The 27,858-nt window shown below is 45.8% G+C and overlaps 1 protein-coding gene across 1 annotated transcript; it reads right to left on the bottom strand.

The window, feature by feature from the left end:
- On the bottom strand, positions 1–27,858 carry LOC141978973 (uncharacterized). Its single transcript, XM_074941407.1, is given in 11 exon segments — positions 1–1,233; positions 1,235–1,940; positions 3,532–3,645; positions 10,411–10,537; positions 11,251–11,339; positions 22,177–22,209; positions 23,048–23,163; positions 23,959–23,972; positions 24,589–24,810; positions 26,975–27,061; positions 27,746–27,858. Coding segments are annotated over 11 exon segments (1,632 nt in total). The 5' UTR covers positions 27,809–27,858; the 3' UTR covers positions 1–1,172.

Genomic DNA, 27,858 nt, shown 5'->3' with positions numbered 1-27,858 from the left:
AGTCGTTCAAACCCCTTCACTCACCACTGTCTCATTAGTGAGTTGTGTTATTTACAAAAGCTTTAGCATCATCAGAATGGGGGGGGAGGGGTGCAAAACCAGCCAACTTTCCCATCTGCGAACAATCCCAACTCAGTAGGAAAGAGACCAAAGTGGCTTTGCCAATAGATGAAAACTGGGATTTAAACTCAGTATGATCACACTGTGTTTGGGATCCATTGGAATTCCCCTTCCAGGTCTGTGACACTTTCATCTCCAGCCCTAATGAGTTTGATTTAGGATCAAAGAAATCAAAGCACCATTCCAAAGCACAGAAACCTGAGGCTGCTGCATCACATGACTCTCTAGGATGTGGACGGGTAGAATGTGAAGACGAGACCTTCTATTTTAGCCGTGCGGAGTCTAACACTGCTGGGCTGATGGGGAAGGAGGGGATCTTTCTGACTCTCCCCACCTTCTTCGGGCGTCACAGTGGTGGAAAAGACACTTTTTTCCCACCCATGCTCCTGCTTTTTATTATATTTAAATACATTTTAAATGAGAAAAATGGTAAAAAAAAGTATATAACTGCTCATCAGCACACCCTAGGGCAATGGGAGAACATCAGGGAATGAGACAATTTATCCCCAAAGCAGAACTTGATGACTCTCACAACCGCTTTGCAATGGGAGGAACAATACAAATGTGCTGCTCTGGGCTTTTTTAGACTATGAAAAGCCATAAAAGGTGAGGTCAGCTCATGAGGAAATAGGCTAGCTAACCACACCCATTCCTGCAAGAGTAGCTGTCTTTTTCATTGGGATAGTGAACATGAGCTAGCTAACTGCATGGGAAAAACCTAGCGGAGGTGAGGCCCACGTAGACTGTGCTTCAATGTAGCTAATGAAGGTCATCCTTATCTCCCTCACCTTGGCTGATGGACATTCCCGGAAAGAGAGACACGCTCTCCCATGACTCATAGGAGTTGATAGAGAGGACCACGGTGTTCATCTCAAGGAAGGGCGAGCAGCAAAACACAAAAGTGGACAACTCACCTGGGGAGGTGAGAGACCACAGTAAAGATAATTCTGCCAATATCCTTAAAGATCATTAGGTGGGAATTAACAAAAGCATTAATGCAAAACAAACAAACAAAAAAACCCAACAACTTTTGTCAGGCTTTGAAAAGGTTATTAAAAGGTGTTTGTCTCATGTGTAGTAAGGTGTGAGCTCAGTGTGTAGGTTTTCCCATACAAAGCATTCATAGGGTCTTGTATCTTTGTGGGTTCTCTGATGTGCATTAAGGTTTGATCTCCGCGTGAAGGTCTTCCTGCACTCACAGCACTCGTAGGGTCTCTCTCCGGTGTGGATCCTCTGATGTTTAATAAGGTTCGAGCTCTGGCTGAAGTTTTTCCCGCACTCACAGCACTCATAGGGTCTCTCCCCCGTGTGGATTCTCTGATGCGTGATAAGGTCTGAGCGGTACCGAAAGGTTTTCCCACACTCACAGCATTCGTAGGGTCTCTCTCCGGTGTGCATTCTCTGATGTCTAGTTAGGTGTGAGCTGTGAGTGAAGGTTTTCCCGCACTCTCCGCATTCATAGGGGCGCTCTCCTGTATGGATCCTCTGATGTTTAATAAGGTTTGAACTCAAACTGAAGGTCTTCCCGCACTCAGCGCATTTATAGGGTCTCTCTCCCGTTGGGATTCTCTGCTGGGCTGTGCTTTCCTTGAAGTTGTTGTGAGTTTCCTGACAATTAGGGGATTTACCCACTTTCTCCCCTGGTTGACTTTCCTGCTGTCTCTCTGGCCTGTGCTGACTCTCACAGGCTTTTCCCTGCACATGATGCCTGGACACGTTCCCTTGATATCCTTGCAATAATCCCCCATGTGGTTCCACTTGCTCAGCATGTTCCTGGTGAGGATTCTGCTCCACATTCTCACTCAGCATCCCACCACCTGCTGGGATAGAGAAAGAAACCTCAGGACGAGTCTACGCTACAAAATTAAGTAAGCCTAAGTTCAGTCGACGTACACCCTCCACAGTAATTAAATTGTTTTTGCACGTCCACGCTAGGCTCTTTACGTCGGCAGTGCGCGTCCTCACCAGGAGCGCTTGCACCAACTTAACAGCCAGCGTGGGGCATTGTGGGACGGCTTCTGAAAGGCAGTAACAGTCCATTCAAGCAACACAGTGTCTACACTGGCACTGCGTCAACATAATTACATCGACTTAAGCACCACACCTCTCACGAAGGGGGAATTATTAGAATGTAAGAATGGCCATACTGGGTCAGACCAATGGTCCATCTAGCCCAGTATCCTGCCTTCCGACAGTGGCCAATGCCAGGTGCTCCAGAGGGAATGAACAGAATAGGGAATCATCAAGTGATTCATCCCCTGTCGCCCATTCCCAGCTTCTGGCAAATAGAGGCTAGGGACCCCATCCCTGCCCCTCCTGGCTAATAGCCATTGATGGACCTATCCTCCCTGAGTTTATCTAGTTCTTTTTTGAACCCTGTTATAGCCTTGGCCTCCACAACATGCTCTGGCAAGGAGTTTCCCAGGTTGACTCTGCGTTGTGTGAAGAAATACTTCCTTTTGTTTGTTTTAAACCTGCTGCCGATTAATTTCATTGGGTGACCCCTAGTACATGTGTTATGAGAAGGAGCAAACAACACTTCCTTCTTTACTTTCTCCACACCCGTCATGATTTTACAGACCTCTCTCATATCCCCCCTTAGTTGTCTCTTTTCCAAGCTGAAAAGTCCCAGTCTTTTTAATCTCTCGTCATACGAAAGCTGGTCCATACCCCTCATAATTTTTGTTGCCCTTTTCTGCTCCTTTCCGAATTCCAATATATCTTTTTTGAGATGGGACGACCACATCTGCTCACAGTATTCAAGATGCAGGTGTACCATGGATTTATATAGAGGCAACATGATATTTTCTGTCTTATTATCTATCCCTTTCTTAATGATTCCCAGCATTCTGTTCGCTTTTTTGACACCACTGCACATTGAGTGGATGTTTTCAGAGAACTATCCACAGTGACTCCAAGATCTCTTTCTTGAGTGGTCACAGCTAATTTAGACTCCATCATTTTATATGTATAGTTGGGATTATTTAAGTCATTTAAGTCAGCGCAGTGGGGTGAGAGCTGCATTTTAGCATAGACACGTTCAGAGTTAGTCGACAAGAGGCAGCTTACACCGACCTAACTCAGGGATGGAAACGGGGAGAGCTAACCAAAATAACTGGAAAGACAGAAAAAAAAAAATCAGGAACTGAATTTCCCCAAACTCTTCCCTGTAGGAGAAAGAGAAGGAGGTGAAGTCTGCCTCCATCCTATCCAAACATTCAGGGGAGGGGAGACCAGTGAGGGAGCTCCTGCCAGGTGTGAGTCAGGATGGGTAGGAAGCCATGAGCGATAGCTGCCCTGAGGATCTGACACCCGCTGGGGACAATCCTGAACTCACAAGGCCTTTGTAGGGAATCCTAGCTCTTTCCTTCAGGCACTAACACCTTTTGAGTGGATTTAATTATTCCTCACCAGAACAAGTGGCCATCAGAATCTCTCTTTCCTCTAAGCCCTGGAGAACCGGGGGCCCTGGCTCTTCCATTTGTTTCACCTGGGAGATCACATCGGATTTGAACACAGGAAACCCTGCTCAGGGGAAGAAAAAGAAGCAAGATCAGGTGAATTAATTTAATTTGTTCAGAAAAAAAAAGTTCTATTATTTTAACAGCCCATTGTAATGCAGCTCCCCAAACGCTCAAAGGTGCGGGACACTGTGCTTAGGAGGGGTTTACTATTCCCATCTCTGATGGGAACACACAGCCAGACACTCGTCATGAAAGGATCCCAAAAACACAGAAAACGTAACTCCATGTCCCGGAAAGGGAGGACTCAGAGGGGAGCTCACTGACAGAGATCCAGAGACAGAGAGAGAGTCATAGGGAAGACGGGATGGGCGAGCAAGCTGTGACACGGAGGCCCAGTTGTGGCTCACTCCTCCGTGTCCGGAACACCTATAAGGTCTGACAAACTCACTCTGGATTAATAGAATTTATTCAAAAAGTTTCTTGTAAGGCATCAGATGAAAGCCGGTGAAGAGCAACAAAAATGATTAAAGGTCTAGAAAACATGACTGATGAGGGAAGATTGAAAAAATTGGGTTTGTTTAGTCTGGAAAAGAGAAGACTGAGAGGGGACATGATCACAGTTTTCAGGTACATAAAAGGTTGTTACAAGGAGGAGGGAGAAAAATTGTTCTTAACCGCTGAGGATAGGACAAGAAGCAATGGGCTTAAATTGCAGCAAGGGAGGTTTAGGTTGGACATTAGGAAAAACTTCCTACCTGTTAAGCACTGGAATAAACTGCCTAGGGAGGTTGTGGAATCTCCATCATTGGAGATTTTTAAGAGCAGGTGAGACAAACACCTGTCAGGGATGGGTTAGATAATACTTGGTCCTGCCATGAGTGCAGGGGACTGGACTAGATGACCTCTCGAGGTCCCTTCCAGTCCTATGATTCAGAGAATTGTGAAGTGTGTGCACTGATGCTATATGAAGAATAATGTATACCTAGCGATATTATGCTTTAAAACAGTGGTCCCCAAACTTTGAGGGTCACCCCTCCCCCTTTCCCCTGTCCACCCCTGCACCCTGGGCCAGGAGCAGGTGGGTGGGGACGTGGACAGGGGGCCAAGGCTGGGGGTGGGTCTGAGGCCAAGGCTGGAGCCGCGGCCAGGGACCGAGGCTGAGGATGGGAGCAGAGCCGTGGTGGGGGCTGGCAGCTGGGCTCATGGCCAGGTGTGACTCTGCTCCTCTCCCGCTCCCAGCCTTGGCCCCAGGCCAGGAATGGAGCCACAGACAGGGGCCCAGGTGCAGGGCCGGGGGCGGGGCTGGGTGGCACTCCCTCCCTGCCCCCCATGGGGACTGGCCTGGGCCACCGCCCCCCACCCCCGAACGTTCCTCTGAGCCCCACAGTTTGGGGACCTCTGCCTTAATGTCTATCCAAACAAAGGGAGAAACAGGTTTCTTCCAGACAGGAGGGAAGGTCTCTCTTTCCTACATAAGGCCATGTCTAAGCTAGCACTTATGTCAGCAAAACTTTGGTCGCTCAGGGGTGTGAAAAAAACCACACACCCCGAGCGACATAAGTTTTGTCGGCATAAGCGCTCGTGTGCACAGCAGGAGGCGCTCTCCCACCGACATAGCCACTGCTGCTCGTTGAGCTGGTTTTATTACATCGATGGGAACGCGCTCTCCGGTCGGCATAACGCAGCTACACAAGCGTTCTCACGGGGGCACAGCACACCGGAGAAGAAGCGATGGGGCAGAGGTGTCTTAGCTGATAGTCCTCTTCAAAAGGATACAGTTCAGAGGTTTACTGGACTATAAAAGGCAGGAAAAAGAATCCCCTTTGTTATCCATTTCACCAAAGAACACCCTTAGCGGAAGTGGATCGTTTGTGAACGTTCTGGATCCTGGTTTGACCGGAAACCAGCAAGCTCTGCAGAAAGGCTTTGAGGCCAAGATAAAGCAGTGGACGAGGACTGTATCTTGATAAGTTTAAGTCTTGGTCTCTAGAAAGCACAGTACAGTAGAACCTCTGAGTTTCGAACCCATTGGGAATGGAGATTGTTCCTAACTCTGAAACGTTTGTAAATCTGAACAAAACATTCTGGTTGCCCTTTCAAAAGTTTACAATGCAACACTTTGAAATGAACAGCTTTGAAACTTTACTATGCAGAAGAAAAATGCTGCTTTTAACCGTCTTAATTGAAATGAAACAAGCACAGAAACAGTTTCCTGACCTTGTCAGATCTTTTTTTAAACTTTCCTTTTATTTTTTCAGTAATTTTACGTTTAACACAGCACAGTACTGTATTTGCATTTTGTTTTGTTTTTGTCTCTGCTGCTGCCTGATTGCGTACATCCAGTTCCAAATGAGGTGTGTGCTTGACCGGTTAGTTCTTAATTCTGGTGTTCATAACTCTGAGGTTTTACTGCATACTTTTGTTTTATTTGTAACTAATTCAGTTCTTATTACCCTTGCTCACTGCCCATTTGAATCTCTGAGTCTCTGTTTTTTGTCAATAAACTTGTATCTGTTTTCCCCACGAAGAGATTACAGTGCTGCGTTGTTATAAAGGACCCGCTCCAGAGTTGTAACCTTCCAAGACGCAGGTACGCTGCCCCTTTGGGGGCACCAGACCTGGTAATTTCTGTGAGTGTCCAGTGACAGGGGCTGGACACTACAGGGGGTGCTTCAGGGGAGTTGGAGGAAAGGTGTACACCAAGGGTTAACCTGCGAGGCAAAGTGAGAGCTGGCAGAACCTTGAGGAGTTTCTTTGTGGGGCGCTAAAGACTGGGAGCGGACACAAAGATTAACTCCAGCACCTCTCTCCCTGAGGCAGGAGGAGAAGACAATGACCTACAGTTCTGGACGCCCCAAGAAGGTGTCACACATGGGCCGGTGGGGTTCAGAGTAGTAAGGAGTAGGAGGGACCAGGGATGTCACTGAATGCAGGATCTCAGGGTTATTAGACATTAGGAAAGAGCATAGAAACATAGAACTGGAAGGGCCCTTGAGAGGTCATCTAATCCAGTCCCCTGCACTCATGGCAGAACTAAGTATTATCTAGACCAGGGGTTCTCAAACTGGGGGTTGGGACCCCTCAGGGGTTTGCAAAGTTATTACATGGGGGTTGCGAGCTGTCAGCCTCTGCCCCAAGCCCCTCTTTGCCTCCAGCATTTATAATGGTGTTAAATATATAAACCAATGTTTTTAATTTATAGGGGGTGGGGTCCACACTCAGAGGCTTGCTAGCACGGAGTCCCCGGGCGATGCTTTGGAACTGCTCCCTACGAAGCCAGGCAGGACTCTGGGGAAGTCTCCTTTCTCTGAGCAGACTGTCTGCAGGACACACAGCTCACACGGCTTCCACCTTCCTGGGTCTGACCTCGGAGCATTCAGCATCCTCTGCCCCTCCATGCGCTTCCCACAGCAAGTCCACTCAGGCAGGCTGCTGGGGAAGCCAGAGGGTCCTGCACCCCAACTTCGCAGTCAGACGTGACTCTCAGCCAGCCAGTAAAACAGAGGTTTATTAGACGACAGGAACATGGTCTAAAACAGAGCTTGTAGGTACAGAGAACAGGACCCCTCAGCCGGGTCCATTTTGGGGGGCAGTGAGCCAGAGAACCAGTGAAGTCTGCACTTCACTCCATGTCCCCAGCCAGCCCCAAACTGACTCCCCTCCAGCCCCTCCTCCTCTGGGCTTTGTCCCTTTCCTGGGCCAGGTCGTCACCTGATTCCTTTGTTCTCCAACTCTTTAGCTCTCACCTTGCAGGGGGGAAGGGCCCAGGCCATCAGGTGCCAGGAAACAGGGTGTCGGCCATTCTCTGTGTCCAAACCCCTCCACACACCTGTCCTCTAGGGCTCTGCAATGATCATATATCCTTATCCCACCACCTAGATACTTAAGAACTGCATAGGGGAAACTGAGGCACCCCCACAATATTCAGAGGAAACATTAAGAACAGTCCCGCTTTGTCACACTTGCTATGTGAAAGGGATCACCAGTACAAAAGTTTGAGAACCACTGATCTAGACCATCCCTGACAGGTGTGTGTCTAACCTGCTCTTAAAAATCTCCAGTGATGGAGATTCCAGAATCTCCCTAGGCAATTTATTCCAGTGCTTAACCACCCCGACAGTTATGAAATGAAGTGGGGAACGAATTAATAAATTTGCACTGCTCGTCTTGAGCAGTGCAGGACAGTATATTCCTGAGGTACAGGCTGGGAGCTGGGAGGATTTGGTGCCTGTTTCTGTGTGATTCATGAGTGGCTCGGGGAGCATTCATGCAATCTAGCTGCGTGTGGGGCTCCACATGCTGTTGTGCTGAGTGTTCACAGGGCCTGGAGGGGTTTGCTGCTTGTCACTAGCAAAGCATTGTCACTAGCAAAGCATTGTGAGAGAGCGCCCAGACTGGAGAGTGAAGGGGCAACAGCGGTCCCATGGTCCCAGGCTGCACCCTGGGGATCCTGTCACAGGCAGGATAGCCAGTTCAGGTAATTGTTTGCAGGAAAGAGACAAAGAAATGACCCTGATGGGATGTCTGAAGAAGTTAGACCTGCCGAGGTGTCCATCAGGGGATGGTCAGCCAGGCAGGCATGAAGACCATTTTCAAATCTTTTTTTCCTACTGCAGAATAAACACTCCTTTGGTCTGAAGGAGACTCTTTTGTCACTGATCTCAGACTCCCGAAGGGAAGTAGTAAAGGTGTCTGCACTCAGCCTGACCGGCTGGGTAAGCACAGAGGGTACTGTAGCCCAGGGCCTGGTTTAGGAGAAGAAGAATTGCTGAATTCCACTCCAGGAGACAGAAAGGCGTGAGACCTGACCCCAGGGTGAGGAACTCTGAGAGAGGAGGAAGGGGACAGAAATGCAGCTAGCCCATCACTCACCGTGGCACTGTGACAACCCCAGGGGGAAAACAGTGGGGTCTGAACCCCAGAACAAGGGGAGCATCTGATTGTATGCAATATTACTGTGCTATAGAAGTGCTCAATAGAGCAAGGTCTTGTCTGAAAGCCTGCAATATGCTGGTCATTACTATCTGAACACTACATGAGGAATTATGGATCCTCGCCTCTGCGATGCTTTTGAGTTTGTGACCTGACAAATGGAGAAAAAAGTTCTCTAGCTACCGGTCTGCAACAGCATCCACGTCACACTCCCTGCCAGGACCTGGCCTGAGCCGGGAAAGCTAATGACCCGACCAGCAGAACAAATTCCGTGATGACTGCTAGGAGTGTTAGTGATGATGATGATTCAGGCCTGTATATCTGCCTGAGATAGACGTCTGGGTCTCGTTTGGCTCATTTGACTTCTGATATTTTTATATTCTTATTAATGTGTGTGAACAAAGAACAAAGACACCGTATGTTACATCTGCCCACAAGCAGATGGGGTGAAAAGAGATAAAGTGTCACTGGGCAGAGTGGGAGAGGACACTCGAAGGACAGCCCTGCCTCAACTTCTCTCCCAAGATAAGGTCAAGCAAGCGGTTGGGAAGGGCAAGGGGAGATTTGGGGGGGGGGGGGGGGGGGAGGGGGGGAGGTATAAAGAACACTGAAAGCCAAAGAAATGCCTGTCCCTGACCAAAGCACCACCTCACTCCTTACCCTTCCCATGGGTTACAAAAGAGGTGACACTAAGCCCCCAGACTCACAACCCTCCAAAACAGAACATGACCATAAATTGTAAGGAGTGGGATCACGGGTGTGCACTGCAGGTATAACTATGCCTTCTAGGGAAGCGGAAACTGGGACACTGGGGAAAAGGCTCTGCCGGCGTGTAGAGCTATGGATATGCTTGATTAACGCCAATAACCATGGCATCGCCTGCACTTTGCCTGCTCCTCTTCTGCTTTCTGTCTGCGTGACAAGAAGCAAGGGAGGGCGAAGGGAAAGCCGGCCCCTAACAATGATGTAAATTAACCAGGGGGGAATCAAAACAATGGAAAAGCCATTTACATGCAAATGAGGAGGGGATGGGAAGCGCACAGAAAGGGAAGAACAGGAGGAAGCAATACTGGCTCTTGAAACAGAGACATGTCGTGGGGAGATAAGGTGGGTAAAAAGACAATTGAGCAGGAGACACAGGAACCAAGTGCTCTGGGTTTTGCTGTGTTGGATCCTGGCTAAGGAAGGAGGAGCGTGGGGAGCAAATGACTTTGAACAGAAAACCTAGTTAGTTAAGTTAGGTTTTAGTCTCAGAAGCGTATTTTAACTTGGGTTTGTTTGTAACTATTTCTACCCCAATTCCCTCTCCTTGGTGTTAACAAAGAACGATTATTTAGGTAACAAACTTACTCGTTTTACTGCACAAGCATCCCAGTGCAGAGCTGCACCCTGAGGAGTGAAATCAGCCAAACTAAGGCCAGGTCTACAGGAGAGAGCTTACAGTGAGGCAGCTGCATGTAGCCGCTCTGCATAACTAAACCACCCCCAACGAGCAGCGGTAGCTATGTGGGGGGGAGAAGCCCTGCCATTTTCACAGCACGATGCACGCTGGCGCTTATGCCGGTAAAGGGGTGATCTCACTTTGCTAGTCTGAGCTGGTTTGTGTGGAGTAGGCTGAGTGTTGGAGTGGAGGCCAGTGGCAGGCAGCTTCTCTTCACTCTGCTGGAATTAAACCCCAGTTTTGCCTTCGCAAAGAGAAGTTGTTAGACTTTGTGCTGTACTGCTCCTGTTCCCAGAGCGTTCTGTGGCAGGGGAGGGCAGAGGGCTAGTGTGTGTGTCACTGGCACCCTGGGGTGATGCTGAAACAGGACAGAGTAGCGGTGGCATTGTGGAGTGTCGTGAACCTTAACTCTTCATTTCCCCTTCTAAGAACCAAGGGGACAGGAATCCTTACCCAGCGAGGTCACATTCTCATAGTTCTCCTGCATGACGTCTCTGCAGAGGGCTCTCTGAGCAGGGCCCAGCAGAGCCCACTCTTCCCTGGTGAAATACACAGCCACCTCCTCGAAGGTCACTGGCCCCTGAAAGAGCAAGAGTCCCACACTCAGGACCTGCTGCCCCACTCACAGCCCCACCATTCATGGGGGAGAGGGACCTACCAGATGGAAGCTCTGGGAGGCTCACAATCAGCAGGTCCCTCCTCCACCCTGCTCAGAGCAGCCAGAAGGCCTCAGAGTGAGGTGAGAAAGAGAACTTCTCGTGCTTCCCAGCAGATAGAGGGGGCAGGGTCTTCACATTCATCACACACCTACTAGCCAGAGCCTGATACAGGAGATGGGGCCCCTAGCAGGCTCCAGGCCCCCTGGTAGGAATCCCAACCCCCTCCCCATTGCCAGCAGCTGGATGTCAGGAGATGGGGCATCTCCCCTAAGACCCTCTGGTGGGTGTCCCCTTCATGTTGCTCAGAAACCTTAGGTTGGTAGGTTGAGACTCCAGCACTAGTAATCTGGTAAGTTTTCCCAGCCCAGGCCAAGGGGTTTGTTTCCTGTTCCACTAATACGTGGATCTGAACCCCCAACCCCCATAGGTCTGTTCCTAGAATCCGGGCCCTAGGTTGAACAAGTCCCAGCAGGTTCGCCACACGCTGTCCCCCTCCCTTTCTCCACCCTGTGGATTTCCTGCCCCCCCGCCCCCCACCTCTTGATCAAACTCCCAAGCAATCCCGACCTCCTCTGTATTTTCTGCCCCCCTCTCTGCAGCACGAACCCACCAGCAACTCCCTCAGAAACCTTACCTGGACTGGCTCCACCGCAGCCATTGTCCTTTCTCGTCCCCGGGGAGGACGGGAGCATCGGGAGCCAAAGGCAGGCGTTACTCTGCAGCCTGTCAGGGCAAGAAGGGGGACTGGGGAGATTCCAGAAGGGGCTTTAATGCATTGCACATCACGACTGCCCCTGGCTCTTTCCCTACCGACAGATTTTTCTTAAGAGCAGGTTAGACAAACACCTGTCAGGGATGGTCTAGATAATACTTAGTCCTGCCTTTAGTGCAGGGAACTGGACTAGATGACCTCTCGAGGGCTCTTCCAGTCCTATGATTCTGTGGAATTGAATCAACCCCACTGGTTGACCTGATGCCCAGAATTCTTTCGGGCTGCATTCACCTCTCCAGTTTTATTCTGGTCTGCAGTGATTCTGGTCTATGTCTCATGTTCCTAAAGCTCAGGCTTCCAGCCGGCCAATGGCAGGGGTCAGGAAGGGATCTCTTCCCACCTTCCCAATGTATTCTGGGAGATTTTTTGTTTTTATCTCCTTCCTCTGAAGTATCAGGCATGGCGACGGCTGGAGATGGGAGACTGGGCGGGGGTAATCGTTTCCCTGTCAGGGGCCTCAAGCATCTCACTCCCCATCTCCCATTCTCTGCCTCTGGCACAAAACAGTCTAGTCTGCTGTGGGCCGTGATACTTGGATCTCACTCCAGCTGTTGGGTTTAGTAGGCGGGTGGTGGCTGGGGTTGGTGGCCTGTGACACAGGAGGTCAGATCAGATGATGTAGTGGACCCGTCTGGCCTGAAACTCTCTGCCTCTATAACTGGACCAGTTTGGGACCCTGTCACCGCTCTCCCCACTTACTTCTCCTTCAGTTTCTCTATCTCCTTCCCCATCTCCCCTCCCTCCAGCTGGGAGACTTGGCCCACACCTACGTCTGGGTTCCCTCCCACTCCTACAATCGCTAATGGCAGCGAATGCCATTTGGGATCCAAACTTGCTGCCCCGCCCCCATCTCTGCTAATCACCAGAGGGGGTTACTGTGATACAGACCCAGCAGTGAAAGGGTTACTGTGCACAGCTCCAAGGTCCCTATTTCCACAGCTGGGATTGTGAAGGAAGGGAAGAGATTTTGAAATGTGGGTTTTATCAGAATGACGAGTCCCCAGGGTTGGTCCATATATGCTATAGCACCAGCAGCTCATTCATATTTATATCCCCTGGGAGAATAACATGAGGGGGAAAGGAGTCCAGGAGAGCTGGCTGTATTTTACAGAATCCTTATTGAGGTTACAGGGACAAACCATCCCAATGTGTAGAAAGAATAGTAAATATGGCAGGCGACCAGCTTGGCTTAACAGTGAAATCCTTGCTGATCTTAAACACAAAAAAGAAGCTTACAAGAAGTGGAAGATTGGACAAATGACCAGGGAGGAGTATAAAAATATTGCTCGGGCATGCAGGAGAGAAATCAGGAAGGCCAAATCACACCTGGAGTTGCAGCTAGCAAGAGATGTTAAGAGTACCAAGACGGGTTTCTTCAGGGATTTTAGCAACAAGAAGTCAGTCAAGGAAAGTGTGGGCCCCTTACTGAATGAGGGAGGCAACCTAGTGACAGAGAATGTGGAAAAAGCTAATGTACGCAATGCTTTTTTTGCCTCTGTCTTCACGAACAAGGTCAGCTCCCAGACTACTGCACTGGGCAGCACAGCATGGGCAGGAGGTGACCAGCCCTCTGTAGAAAAAGAAGTGGTTCGGGACTATTTAGAAAAGCTGGACGAGCACAAGTCCATGGGGCCAGATGCACTGCATCCAAGGGTGCTGAGGGAGTTGGCGGATGTGATTGCAGACCCATTGGCCATTATCTTTGAAAACTCATGGCGATCGAGGGAGGTCTCAGATGACTGGAAAAAGGCTAATGTAGTGCCCATCTTTTAAAAAGGGAAGGAGGAGGATCAGGGGAACTACAGGCCAGTCAGCCTCACCTCAGTCCCTGGAAAAATCATGGAGCATGTCCTCAAGGAATCAATTCTGAAGCACTGAGAGGAGAGGAAAATGATCAGGAACAGTCAGCATGGATTCACCAAGGGCAAGTCATGCCTGACTAACCTAATTGCCTTCTATGATGAGATAACTGGCTCTGTGGATGAAGGGAAAGCAGTGGACGTGTTATTCCTTGACTTTAGCAAAGCTTTTGACATGGTCTCTCACAGTATTGTTACCAGCAAGTTAAAGAAGTATGGGCTGGATGAATGGACTATAAGGTGGATAGAAAGCTGGCTAGATCGTCGGGCTCAACAGGTAGTGATCAATGGCTCCATGTCTAGTTGGCAACTGGTATCAAGTGGAGTGCCCCAAGGGTTGGTCCTGGGGCCGGTTTTGTTCAATATCTTCATTAATGATCTGGAGGATGGTGTGGATTGCACCCTCAGCAAGTTTGCAGATGACACTAAACTGGGAGGAGAGGTAGATACGCTGGAGGGTAGGGATAGGATACAGAGGGCCATAGACGAATTAGAGGATTTGGCCAAAAGAAATCTGATGAGGTTCAACAAGGAGAAGTGCAGAGTCATAGAATCATAGAATATCAGGGTTGGAAGGGACCTCAGGAGGTATCTAGTCCAACCCCCTGCACTTAGGACGGAAGAATCCCATGCACCACTACAGACTAGGGACCGAATGGCTTGGCAGCAGTTCTGTAGAAAAGGACCTAGGGGTTACAGTGGACGAGAAGCTGGTTATGAGTCAACAGTGTGCCCTTGTTGCCCAGAAGGCACTGGAACGCGTTACCTAGGGAGGTGGTGGAATCTCCTTCCTTAGAGGTTTTTAAGGTCAGGCTTGACAAAGCCCTGGCTGGGATGATTTAGCTGGGGATTGGTCCTGCTTTGAGCAGGGGGTTGGACTAGATGACCTCCTAAGGTCCCTTCCAACCCCGATATTCTATGATTCTATGATACCATGTTCTCTTCCCATTCATAATTAATGGTGACACAAAATAATGATCTAGTCTGGTGTTTCAACCGCCTGTAGGCTCAGGAAAGGCAATGCAGCATTGAGGAGTAGGGGCTGTAAGATTTTGAAAGTTTTATTACGCTCTAAAGCAAAGAAAATCTCATTCCCCCACGTCCAGTGCCCCCTTATCCGTTACGATCCAGTATTCTCCGTTAATTGCTTTGAAACACACACGTACAATTTATATACAGGCTCGGCCTGGATACATGTTTTATTCTTACTTTTACAGTTAGTATAAGAGGGGGTGTCAGAAAAAACTGACCTCAAATAAGCATTCTGTTGTAATAACTGGGCCTAACATTTGTAATCTTCACTGTAAAAAGTATATAAAAGTTCTTAAGAGTTTACAATAACCTATAATAAAAGTAGGTCAAGTTCTTTTCAAGAATGAATGCTATGCATGGTGCAAGAAGACCAGACGGAGACAATTCAATTAGTCCAAACAAAAAAGGATAATACTATGGATATGCATGGTAAACAAGAAAATATGGGAATAAGGCTACCTATGCCAAGTCTGTCCTGGTGGAAATAGATTTAGTTAGGAAACAAAATAAATTATGCCTCTCCCTTTTACTACTTTTGGAGGTTCTTAAAAAGAGACTTGGGGGGAAAAGTCATTTCCCACGCACCCTGACTTGCCATCATTGCATCTCATCTTGAATCATCTCACTTTCCTCAACCCCAAGTCGGAAGAAACAAAGCAAACTGAAAGACTGTCGTCCTGAGAGGCCTTGTTTTGATTATGTTTTAACCTATATTCCCTCTTTCCCTTCTTCTCCTGTGATGAGTGATTATAATTTGCATTTTTTATTTTTGGCTGTAGACATATCCTGTTTGTTTTTCTTAAAGTCTCTAAGTGGTTGTAAGTTACATTATTTTCTAAAAAGACCCCATAAAAAAGCAAGGCTAGTAATGAAATTTATCCTGTTACCCCAGAAGCCAGGCACTCTGTGCCTTTACCCTCCAGGGCAACTCCTTTAAATAATTCTAGCAGTTTTAGCTCTGCTGAAACGGTTTCCCATAAATTAACGATCATAACGGATGAACAGGAACGTACTGGAAAAAACTTTAAGATTCTATCTTAAATGTATAAAATAATTCCAAGAAATATAAATGCTTTTCAGGTATAATTTAAGCATAAAAAATAAGTTTAGAGTAAAAAATGTAATTAAAAAAACTGTATCTATTTTTAAAAGAACAATGTAAAAACAGAAACACATCTGAATTTGTGTTTTAACAAAATTAGCTACTAATAACGGTTTTATCAATTTAAAGGGTAAAAAATCAGCTAGTCTGTGTGGCAAGAGTTAAATAGTGTGCTAAGACCAGTCCGTTTGAAATGTACATACATTACAAACAAATTTTAAAAATTCACAAATAAATAACTTCTCCATTTAAAAAAAAAATGGAAAACCCCTCTAAATACATTAACTTAAACTCTCAAATAAGTGTTAAAAAAGCTCAGCCTTTATTCTTTTTAAAAAATTAATATCAGCCATTCACAAATGTTACCAGCTGTTACAAAATTTCACAGCCTTAAAAAAAGAAGCACCAAAATTAGACTATATAAACTTAATAAAAGAAAAACAATGATTGGCGTTACTACAATTAAAAGTGCAAAAGAGTTACTGAAATTAGTTCAATGTAATCATGAAAATAAAATGTAATAATTTCAAAAAGCAAAAAAAAAATTGGCACTATAAAATTACATATCATTTAAATCTTCAAGTGACATTGAGAGAAGAGCTAAAAAACTTAAGAGAAAAGTTCATTTAAAAAATTCAGTGGTGCAAGGACAATGTAACATTGTAAAAAGTCAGCAAAAAAGCAAACGTCTATCACCTTTGTGTCCTCTGAAAACTGTTAAAAAAGCTTTAAAATAATTAGCAAAAAAAGAAAAGAAAAAAAATAAAGCAAGCACGTGGTAATAACAATACAAATAGTAAACAAAAGCAACTCCAAAGTAGTTAGTAAAAATATTCCATATTTAAACCAAACAATAAAAAATATTAATCCATATAATCCAAAATGCTAATATTTACATGTGCTTAACTGTTGTGAAAGAAAGAAAAAAAGAAAGAAAGAAACACACACACACACATATCTGGCAAAAAAAAAACAGTTTTCACAGACTTAAATAAAATACAGTTATTAAAACAAATGTCTACTAAAAAGGTTACAAAATAAATCTTTATCAACAAAGTGTCAGCAGAGCTGTACATGAATGTGGCTTGGTTTAAGGAGAGAATATGGCATATTTAAGAACTCCCTCACAGCCTGGCAAATAGCTGATAATATTAAAACAAAAAAGACAAGTATTTCTAGGTCTTATAAAAAGTTAAGGCAAACCTACTTTGGAGATCAAAAACATCCCCAATGTAAAGACCATAGCTTTAAGGAACTTTTAATCAGGAAATTAAATTCTCAAATACAAAGCTACCTACCATGCCCAGCTTACCTAGGAACAAATTCACTGGTATAAATGGTGACAGTTTTAGATTTTGAATACAAAGTTTTACCTATTGAAAGGACAACCCTAAAACCCACCAAAGGCCTGTTAAAATCTGGTGAAACCATTCCAGAAGTAGCACATGTAGGTGCAGAAAAATTTCCCTGCAAACACACTAATTCAGAAAGGACAAGCATGGAGTTATCCTATAGCTAATTACATTCCACTCCATGTTTCCAGGAAACTAGCCTAATATTAGCACAGCCCCCCTCCCCACACCTCATCTCTTAAATTTTAAGGAGGGTAATGCCTTTATTTTAGTGAATAATCCATTGTCTAAAACTATTAAAATTCCTCTCCAACATTTAATTTAGGTATTGTGTCATCTTCCACACAGAAAGGCAGAAAGTTCGTCCCATCAGTCACCATGATTGGTAAAGTTAAAAACTAACCCCCCAAAATGTTATGTATGTGTTATGCTGTATCTTCCTTTCAATTTAGGATTTATTTTAAAAAATTCTCCCTACACCTAGCTAATTAATGGGCAAAAATGAGTTACATTTAAAAAATAAAAAATCAATCAATCAATCAAGTCCTGTTTAATGTTTAACAATCTAACATACTAGGTAAAGTTTTAAAAAAGCAGCACATAATTTATTTCCAAAGCAAGTGAAATTAACAAAACTGGCAATAGTTTAACCTAAAAAGAAAATAAAGAATTAAAAAAATAATTCCAAAATGTCTGCCTGAATTGTTAAAAAAAAAAACAAAAACACAAACATCTCCACAAAGTAAAATTTAAAACCTCTTCAAAATCAAATCTAGTGTATATAAAACAATATTGTATTCTTAGCTTCTGAAAAATCCATGCAAATTATTTTATTTTTAATACATACACCCTTGTGGCCAGTTTTTTTTTAATCTAATCAGATTTTAACAATTCATTATACACAACAAATGCTCCTAAACTGGTAGCAAATGCCGTTTATAAATCAAAACTTAGCCAAGCTAAGTAAAAAAAAAAAAGTATTTTACCACATCTTAAATGTAGTGAACACTTTTTAAACCCTAAAGGTAGTTCCAAAACACCAACATCAGCTACTTTTTGCTTTAAAAAAAGTCAATGTATCTGGGGAAAAAAATGTCCCGGGGATAAAAATGTCCCCAAATTTAATTGTTTCATTCACAAAGGTTTACCTAAAGTAAATAAACTAAAATAATAATAAATAATAATAATGTTTTAATTTTTAGTACAACTAAAAATCATGTAAAAACCCAACGAATATATGCTAAAACAACTTAAAAATGCTTGTCAAAACTGTCTTTAGTAAAAAGTCAATAAAAAAAGAGTAAATTATTTGGGCTTTAAAATTTCCTCAAATGGTCTACAACCCCCAAGTTCATAAAGTGCAAATTCTAATGAATTAAAAAATGTATCAGAAGTACATAGTTTTCTGTAACCCTGCAATTACTGCAATTCATCCCAGAATATGCTAGAGTACACTTTAGTAAATTTACAAATACATAAGGATTGGGACTGGGAACCTGCACAAAAATCAGACTAAAAAAAAATAATTATAAACAAAATGAATTCAAGACCCTAGCTTAATTTACCCTCAAAGAAGCAAAAAGTATTACTTAAAGATTGCATGTATAGAAGTCAGTATAAGTGCCAAGCTATTAATTATGCAATCAAAAAATTGCTGTAAAAAATACTCAAACTATAAAAAAAAATAATAATAAAAAAGTCACTATTAACATTAACCACCAGTCTTTAAAATAACTAAAATCCAATAACATTTTTAAAGTAAAAGTGTCAAGTGCCAAACTAATCTCCTAAATTCTGGGGTTTGGGGGGAGGGAAGAGTAAAAATGAAGTATTTTAAAAATAGTTTGCAAAAGCACAAAATTAACCCAATTACATCAACATCAGGACAAAAAGAACACGGACAATTTATTTGGACATAAGCTTTCGTGAGCTGTAGCTCACTTCATCGGATGCATGCAGTGGAAAATACAGTAGGAATATATATTTATTTTACAGTCACCTACGACAGGACAGGCCCAACAAAGGAAGTTACAGAACGCCACTAGCCGTCACCTTCAGCCCCCAACTAAAACCTCTCCAATGCATCATCAAGGATCTACAACCTATCCTGAAGGACGACCCATCACTCTCACAAATCTTGGGAGACAGGCCAGTCCTCGCTTACAGACAGCAAATACTCACCAGCAACCTCACACCACACAACAAAAACACTAACCCGGGAACCTATCCTTGCAACAAAGCCCGTTGCCAACTCTGTCCACATATCTATTCAAGGGACACCATCATAGGACCTAATCACATCAGCCACACCATCAAGGGCTCGTTCACCTGCACATCTACCGATGTGGTATATACCATCATGTGCCAGCAATGCCCGTCTGCCATGTACATTGGCCAAACTGGACAGTCTCTATGCAAAAGAATAAATGGACACAAATCAGACATCAAGAATTATAACATTCAAAAACCAGTTGGAGAACTCTTCAACCTCCCTGGACACTCAATTACAGACCTAAAAGTCACAATTCTTCAACAAAATAACTTCAAAAACAGACTCCAAAGAGAAACTGCAGAACTGGAATTAATTTTCAAACTGGACACCATTAAATTAGGCTTGAATAAAGACTGGGAGTGGATAAGTCATTACACAAACTAAGACCTATTTCCCCATGCTAATTTTTCCCCTACTGTTACTCACACCTTCTTGTCAACTATTTGAAATGGGCCATCCTGATTATCATTACAAAAGTTTTTTTTCTCCTGCTGATAATAGCCCACCTTAATTGATTAGTCTTGTTACAGTTGGTAAGGCAACATCCATTTTTTCATGTTCTGTGTGTGTGTATCTTTGTACTGTATTTTCCACTGCATGCATCTGATGAAGTGGGTTTTAGCCCACAAAAGCTTAAGCCCAAATAAATTTGTTAGTCTCTAAGGTGCCACGAGTACTCATTCTTTTTGCATTTACAGACTAACACGGCTACCACTCTGAAACCTGTCAACATCAGGACAGTAATCTTAAGACAATACTTAAAGAAAAAGTAACTTATTTGTCCACAAAGTTTACAGTATCCATCTTATAAAGAAAATAATTTGTGCCAATTTACCCATTGCACACATAAATAGTTATTCTTTTAATCAAAAGAGGGTCCAGCATGCTAGCACAAAAATACATGATCAAAACGCCCAAAAAATCTTACAACACTTTAAACTAATTCCTGTCACAAGTCATTATGCTGACTTTACTGCTGTATTAGCCTTAAAGTCAGCCCTAAAAACTAATGTATCGACTTTCATTTTAGGTACAAATCAAAACTACGTGACGAGTAGCTTCCTGTTATGTCTTTGTACCTGGCGTACCTACACATTCCAAAATGCTAAAAGAAAACAAAGCAAATGCTGTAAATTACTTGCACTAACAAATCAATTAATTCAAACCCATAAATTAACCATTCATTAAAACATAGTAGAAAATGATTCACATGCAAATAAACAAAATCATCTAAACAAGTGGTTCTAGGCAGGGGTATATGTACCCCGGGGGTATGCAGAGATCATCCAGGGGCTACATCAACTCATCTAGAGATTTGCCTAGTTTTACAACAGGCTACATAGAAAGCACGAGCAAAGTCAGTACAAACTAAAATTTCATACAGACAATGGCTTGTTTAGACTGCTGTATAGACTATACACTGAAATGGAAGTCCAATATTTATATTCCAATTGCTGTGTATTATAATCGTATGGTAAAAATGAAAAGGTAAGCAATTTTTCAGTAATAGTGCACTGTCACACTTTTGTATTTTTATGTCTGGTTTTGTAAGCAAGTACTTTTAAAGAGAGGTGAAATTTGGGGGTATGCAAGACAAATCAGACTCCTGAAAGGGGTACAGGAGTCTGGAAAGGCTGAGAGCCACTAAACAACAATAAAACTATCACACTTGCCAAAAAAAAAGTGCACTAAATGGAACGCCATGGGAATTTACATCACCTGACAAAATCCCAGCTGAAAACACTAAGTCTGGCTTAATCAATAAGCTGTTGACTTAACTGCTTTTAAGTGTTTATCAAAAAAAAAAGGGGGGGGAAGCCAATGTGAAAAGAGTGAGAGACACAGATTATACACACAGATACTTTGCAACTCCCTCCTACATTCAAAATCAGCCTATATTCAATGTAGCACTCTCCTCCCATTCATAGTCACTGTGCACAATATAGCAGCTTGATTTCCCATTCAGGGTCAGTCAATACAGGATACAGCTGGGCTCCAGCCCCTGCTCCTGAGTCTTTGCTGCCCCCACCCCTCCAATACCATTTTTGGTCGCTCCATACAGCTGTCAGACTGTTTTATTCTTGTCTCATCCTATTTTACACCATTCAGGGTGTCATTCCTGTTCCCAAAGGGAAACACACCCCTGAGATCTGGATTCACTCTGAACCCATATCAGATGTCACAACAAGAGTGAATTAGTCCAGGTGCTCATCCTGCTTTGCATTGCTCCACAGCTTCCAGGTCCACATCAGGGGCTGAAAGCCATGATGCCCTGTCGCTAATTTGGTTATTGGTCTGAAATCTCCCCATGGCCCGTCAGAGACAGAAACTGTCATAAAAATAAAGGGAAAGGTAACCACCTTTCTGTATACAGTGCTATCAAATCCCTCCTGGCCAGAGGCAAAACCCCTTCACCTGTAAAGTGTTAAGGAGCTAAGATAACCTCACTGGTACCTGACCAAAATGACCAGTTAGGAGACAAGATACTTTCAAAGCTGGAGGGGGGGACAAAGGGTCTGTCTGTCTGTGTGATGCTTTTGCCAGGAACAGATCAGGAATGCAGCTCAGAACTCCTGTAAAAAGTTAGTAAGTAATCTAGCTAGAAATGCGTTAGATTTCCTTTTGTTTAATGGCTGGTCAAATAAGGCTGTGCTGAATGGAATGTATATTCCTATTTTTGTGTCTTTTTGTAACTTAAGGTTTTGCCTAGAGGCATTTTCAATGTTTTGAATCCGATTACCCTGTAAGGTATTTACCATCCTGATTTTACAGAAGTGATTCTTTTACCTTTTCTTTGATTAAAATTCTTCTTTTAAGAACTGATTGATTTTTCATTGTTCTTAAGATCCAAGCTTTTGGGTCTGTGTTCACCTGTACCAACTGGTGAGGATTCTTATCAAGCCTTTCCCAGGAAAGGGGGTGTAGGGCTTGGGGGAATATTTTTGGGGGAATATCCAAGTGGATATTTCAAGTGGGCTCTTTCCCTGTTCTTTGTTTAACACGCTTGGTGGTGGCAGCATACTGTTCAAGGACAAGGCAAAGTTTGTATCTTGGGGAAGTTTTTAACCAAAGCTGGTAACAATAAACTTGGGGGTGGGGGGTCTTTCATGCAAGTCCCCACATCTGTACCCTAGAGTTCAGAGTGGGGAAGGACCCTTGACAGAAACGTACCTGTGTCGCTCCCCAGCTCCAGTCGCAGCATCTCTAGGGGAAGAAGAGGACGGGAGAGGTCAGAATTGAAGCCCTCACATTCAGTGGGAGGTTCCCAATAGTTATTAACAGGGCCCTAACAAATTTGTGGCTGTGAAAAATGTGTCATGGACCATTAAATCTGGTCTCCCCTGTGAAATCTGGTCTTTCGTGTACTTTTACTCTATACTATAAAAGTATCCTAAACTATAGGGTAAAAGTATACAAAAGTACACAGCGTTTCTCAAACTGGGAGTCACAAGGCTATTGTGGGGGATGTGGAAATCGCAGCATTGCCACCCTTACTTCTATGCTGCTGTCGGCAGCGCTGCCTCGAGAGCTGGGCACCCGGCCAGCAGCCGCTGCTTTCCAGCCACCCAGGTCTGAAGACAGCACAGAAGTAAGGGTGACAATACCATGAATCCTCTGCAATAGCCATGAGTCAGTTTGAGAAACACTGAGTCTTAAGGCCTTTATATGTTTTGCCATTTTTAAATACATACTCATGTTTTATTACAACACCGTGAGATTTAAATATCTGAAACCGTGATATTCAAGATTTTTTAAATGTTATAATCGTGAAATTTACAAAAATGGACCATGAATTTGGTAGGGCCCTAGTTTATTAATGTAACTGCTGTTAACTATGAGATGGTGACACAGAGAGGCCGATAATGCAGCCGCTGCAGACAGAGCCAGCCCCACAGGGCTACCCCCATAGGGAAGGGCGATCCGCTAAATTGGGGCTGTGAGATGGAGCCCAGGGTCAGTGACATCACTAGAGACCCCGACTCCTCCCCAGGGCCAGGGTCGCTCTAACCAGAAGAGATGCCACCCCCAGACTCCAACTCACCTTTGAATCCCAGCAGCACCTCCTGCAGGTGGGCGCTTTTCAGAGAGAAATCGCTGAGTCTTTTCTCCAGCTCTGCAAACCCCAGCTCCAGCTTACAAAACGTCCCGTCCTCCCTGCTGAGGAAAGGAGAAGGGGTGAGAACTGGGACCGATCCCCACGCCAATCATTTGTTACTGTTCTTTATTAAGTCCTTTATTTTCATGATCAGTAACACTCAGTAGGGAAACAGCCCCCTCTCACGCACATTTAGGGCCCCTGCTATTTCTACTATTTGTTTCCTTTCCTTTCCCACCCTCCTGTCTCCATTTCTCTCTCTCCTCACTGTCTTTGTGCCTCTCCTCGGTTCTTCCCTCTCTACATCAGCTCCCTATTCCCACCCCTCAAAGACTTCTCTCCCACCCACTCCCCTTCCACCTGCTCAATTGATTGGCCATAGAATACTGAATGTTGATGTTAAAGTGTCGTCATTTCAGTTGACACTGCAATGAGATTAAGAGAGGACAAGGGCATTCACGCCTCTCTGAATTGGTGTTTCAGGCTGTCTGCAGACTCAGGAAGGCAACATTGTCTCCGTGTCCATTTGGGAGAGTTTCTTTGTAACCAGGAGAGCTAGAAACTTACTTTTAAAAAAATGGAAAGCTGAGATTCTGCACACTCTGAATACGTGATGTTGCCACATAAATAGGTCAGACAAGCCAGGTCTGGCCTCTATGTCTGACAGCCCTGGTGGGACCTCATTAGCTGTAAGAGTAACAGGCTCTGGCCCTTGCTGAGGAAGCCGCTAGGGGAGACAGAATCCCAGGCTCTAAGCCGGCATGTCACACTCCAAGGGCAGGGAGAAGCTCCGTATCCAGTGCAGTTTCCAAGCGTAATGGAACGTGAGGGGGAGTGAAATGGAACCGGGGACTCACCTGCTCCCAGCACCCTGCAGAAGGAGAGAAGAAAGAGGCCATGAGAGGACTTGTCGCAGCCTGGGGAGCTCTCCTGCTCTGCAGGGGAATTACCATTGGAGTCTAATTTCAGACACTCAGGTTCATGTTTCCAGAGCAGCTGCCATCCCCACAAGCAGGGACTTCTGCTCTCAGCAGCCCCACAAATCCTTGCTGAGAAATTGCCACAGGGGAAAGTTTCTCCCCAGGCATTTTACAGGAAGAAAATATTTGCTGCATTGAAAGTGAAATTCACGCTGACACCACTAAACCCATTAATCTGGTAGCAGTGGGGCCTTAGGCCTGGCTCAGGACCACGGCATGGGGGGAGGGGGATTTCACCCTCCAAGTGCAAATGCAGACAGACATTTACAGGGCAGGAGAGAAGGTCTTGGGGTTGCAGCATCTAGGACTCCCGGGATCCATCCCTGGCGCCGCTGCCAGACTCACTGTGTGACCTTGGGCAGAGCTCTGCCCCTCCCCCTGTCTCACTTCACCCATCTCTCCCATAGGGATAATGCCCCTGACCCCACTTTGTAAAGTGCTTTGGGGTCTAAGGCTGAGACGCTCCTATAGGAACGCTGCGTATGACCATTGCAATGACAGTCTGACCTGCAGGGGTTGGCTCAGCGGCTGCTGCCCCTTCTCTCCTCCCCGCTCACTGTGCAGGGAAATCTCCCAGGACAGTCTGCAGATGCCCTCATCCCTTCTCTGGACAATGGCTCTCTCTAGCTCTTCCAGCTGGGACAGCAGCCGCTGCTCCTGCTCCTCCAGAAACCCTCGCAGCTCCTGCCACTCCCAGACGATCTTCTGCCTCTCAGCTTCTGTCTGTATCTGCAATCACAGGGAGAGGGCGGCTTGGTAACAGGGGAACACAGAACATAAGAATGGCCACACTGGGTCTGACCAAAGGTCCATCTAGCCCAGAGTCCTGTCTTCCACCAGTGGCCAGTGCCAGGTGCCCCAGAGGGAATTAACAGAACCGTGATCATCAAGTGATCCATCCCCTGTCGCCCATTCCCAGCTTCTGGCAAACAGAGGCTAGGGACACCATCCCTGCCCATCCTGGCTAATAGCCACTGATGGACCTGGCCTCCATGAACTTCTCCAGTTCTTTTTTGAACCCTGTTAGAGTCTTGGCCTTCACAAAATCCTCTGGCAAAGAGTTCCACAGGTTGACTGTGCGTTGTGTGAAGAAATACTTCCCTTTGTCTGTCTTAAACCTGCTGCCTATTGATTTCATTGGGTGACCCCTAGTTCTTGTGTTAGGAGAAGGAGTAAATAACACTTCCTTATTTACTTTCTCCACACTAGTCATTTTATAGACCTCAATCATATCCCCCCTTAGTCGTCTCTTTTCCAAGCTGAAAAGTCCCAGTCTTATTAATCTCTCCTCATACGGAAGCTGTTCCATACCCCTAATCATTTTTGTTGCCCTTTTCTGCATCTTTTCCAATTCCAATAGATCTTTTTTGAGATGGGGCGACCACATCTGCATGCAGTATTCAAGATGTGGACGTACCATGGACTTATACAGAGGCAACTTCATATCTTCTATCTTATTCTCTATCCCTTTCCTAATGATTGCCAATGTTCTGTTCGCTTTTTTGACACCACTGCACATTGAGTGGATGTTTTCAGAGAACTATCCACAGTGACTCCAAGATCTCATTCTTCAGTGGTAACAGCTAATTTAGACCCCATCATTTTATACGTATAGTTGGGATTATGTTTTCCAAAGTGCATTACATTGCATTTATCAACACTGAATTTCATCTGCCATTTCATTGCCCTGTCACAAAACTGGTTGAGATTCCTTTGTAGCTCTTCGCAGTCTGCTTTGGGCTTAACTTTCTGGAGTAGTTTTGTACCATCTGCAAACTTTGCCACCTCACTGTTTATCCCTTTTCCCAGATCATTTATGAATATGTTGAATAGGACTGGTCCCAGTACAGACCTCTGGGGGACACCACTATTTACCTCTCTCCATTCTGAAAACTGACCATTTATTCCTACCCTTTGTTGCCTTTTAACCAGTTACTGATCTATGAGAGGACCTTCCCTCTTATCCCATGACTGCTTATTTTGCTTAAGAGCCTTTGATTAACCATAAATGTGCCTCCAGTTTTATTGACCAGAACACAGGATCTCTTGCAGTGGGTGATGCATTTAGGCCAGGAAGGGTGGAGGGATCGGGGTGGGGTGAGCTGTACATCACCAACAAGAAGGACTGTTTTTCCCAGAATCTCATCAACTTGAACTGAGCCAAACTCTCCATCCCACATTTCATCTTTGCCCCCCTTCTCCCCTAGGTGCTAAAAAGGATCCCCGGTCACTGAGACATGCAGACAGCCCATGGGCAGGGGCTCTGGGCTAACATAGACTGACCCTCTCCTGCCCAGCAGCCTCCTGCACCCTAAGGGCATCATGTTACCCACGTATCTGAGCATGCCTCTCCCTGGGCTCCAGTGGGGATGATTTCAGGGCTAAGGCTGGAAGGACAGGCCCTGCATTCACCACATCACCCAGGGCAGTAGTTCTCAGCCAGCGGTACCCGTACTCCTGGGTGTACCCAGAGGTCTTCAAGGGGGCCCATCAACTCATCTAGAGATTTGCCTAGTTTTACAACAGACTACATAAAAAGCACGAGCGAAGTCAGTACAAACTAAAATTTCATACAATGACTTGTTTAGACTGCTGAATAGACTAAACACTTGAAATGGAAGCACAAGGTTTATATTCAAAGGGATTTATTTTATAATTACATGGTAAAAATGAGAACGTCGGCCATTTTTCGGTACTAGCAGCTGTCACACTTTTGCATTTGTGTGTCCGATTTTGTAAGCAGGTTGTTTTTAAGAGAGGTGAAACTTGGGGCTACACAAGACAAATCAGCCGGCTGAAAGGGGGACAGGCGCCTGGAATGGTGGAGAGCCGCTGACTCAGGGCACCGGGATGCCAGGCAAATCTGCAGGGCAGGGGCTCCCGGGGAACCTACCAGCAGCGCCTCGCTTTGCTGCTGCTCCTCGGCTTTGGCTGCTTCTCGCTCTTTTCCCAGAGGGGCCCGATGCTCTCGTGGGGGCTCCTGGAAGAAGTGGGGGAGGGGCTTAGAAACGCAAATGGCCTCCCAGCTGCCAGATTTCAGGGCCCGTCCTGCCCTGCCGAGGGTCGTGCAGAGTCTCTGAGACTCAGACTTTTATCCCAGGTCTTGTTTGGCCTCAGCGAGGCAGCTCTGAGGGGGGCTGGTGAAAGGGGCACCAGGTTTTCCAGAGAAAACTCAGGACCCCTTGGAGAAGTGACAGGGGTGCATCCCCCCAGCCCGAACATCCCCAGGCCCTGCCCACATCTCAAGCAGCCAACGTCAGACATTGCCCCCAACTTCCCCAGCTCCAACCCCCAATGCTCCCGCAGGGCCAGATCTGAACATGGACACCCCCCCCCCGCAACCAAATATCCCCCAAACCCCCATTCCGCCCTCCCGCCCCAAACCCCAGCTCTAAACACCCCCCAAACTCCAGCAGCGCCACGATCCCCAACACCAGCCACTGCCCCCCCTCCCCAGATGCCCCTGCTCTGACCCCCACCAGATCCCCCCCAGCTGCCACCATCCCCTCGCTCTCGGGGCTCAGCCTGGGCTCCGAGCTCTGCAGCCGAGCCGGGCTCCGGGCCCCTCCCGGCAGGAGCGTGTCCGCCCCACGCGTGTCTCGGGCCCACGCTTCCCCTCCGCCCACCCGGGCCCTGCCCGCTCCGCGCTGCCCCCGCGTCCTACCGCGCTGCCCCGCGGGCTGCAGGGCTGGAGCAGCCTCCGCGCTGCGCTCCCGGCCCCGGCCATGGCTCCGCTGCAAACACAAAGGGCTCCTGGGTTGGGGGGAGGCAGGAAGG

This window comes from Natator depressus, chromosome 28 (assembly GCF_965152275.1).
Source record: "Natator depressus isolate rNatDep1 chromosome 28, rNatDep2.hap1, whole genome shotgun sequence".
Taxonomy (NCBI): domain Eukaryota; kingdom Metazoa; phylum Chordata; order Testudines; family Cheloniidae; genus Natator; species Natator depressus.
Note: the sequence above shows the minus strand (reverse complement) of the source record. Positions and strands in the feature narration are given on the sequence as shown.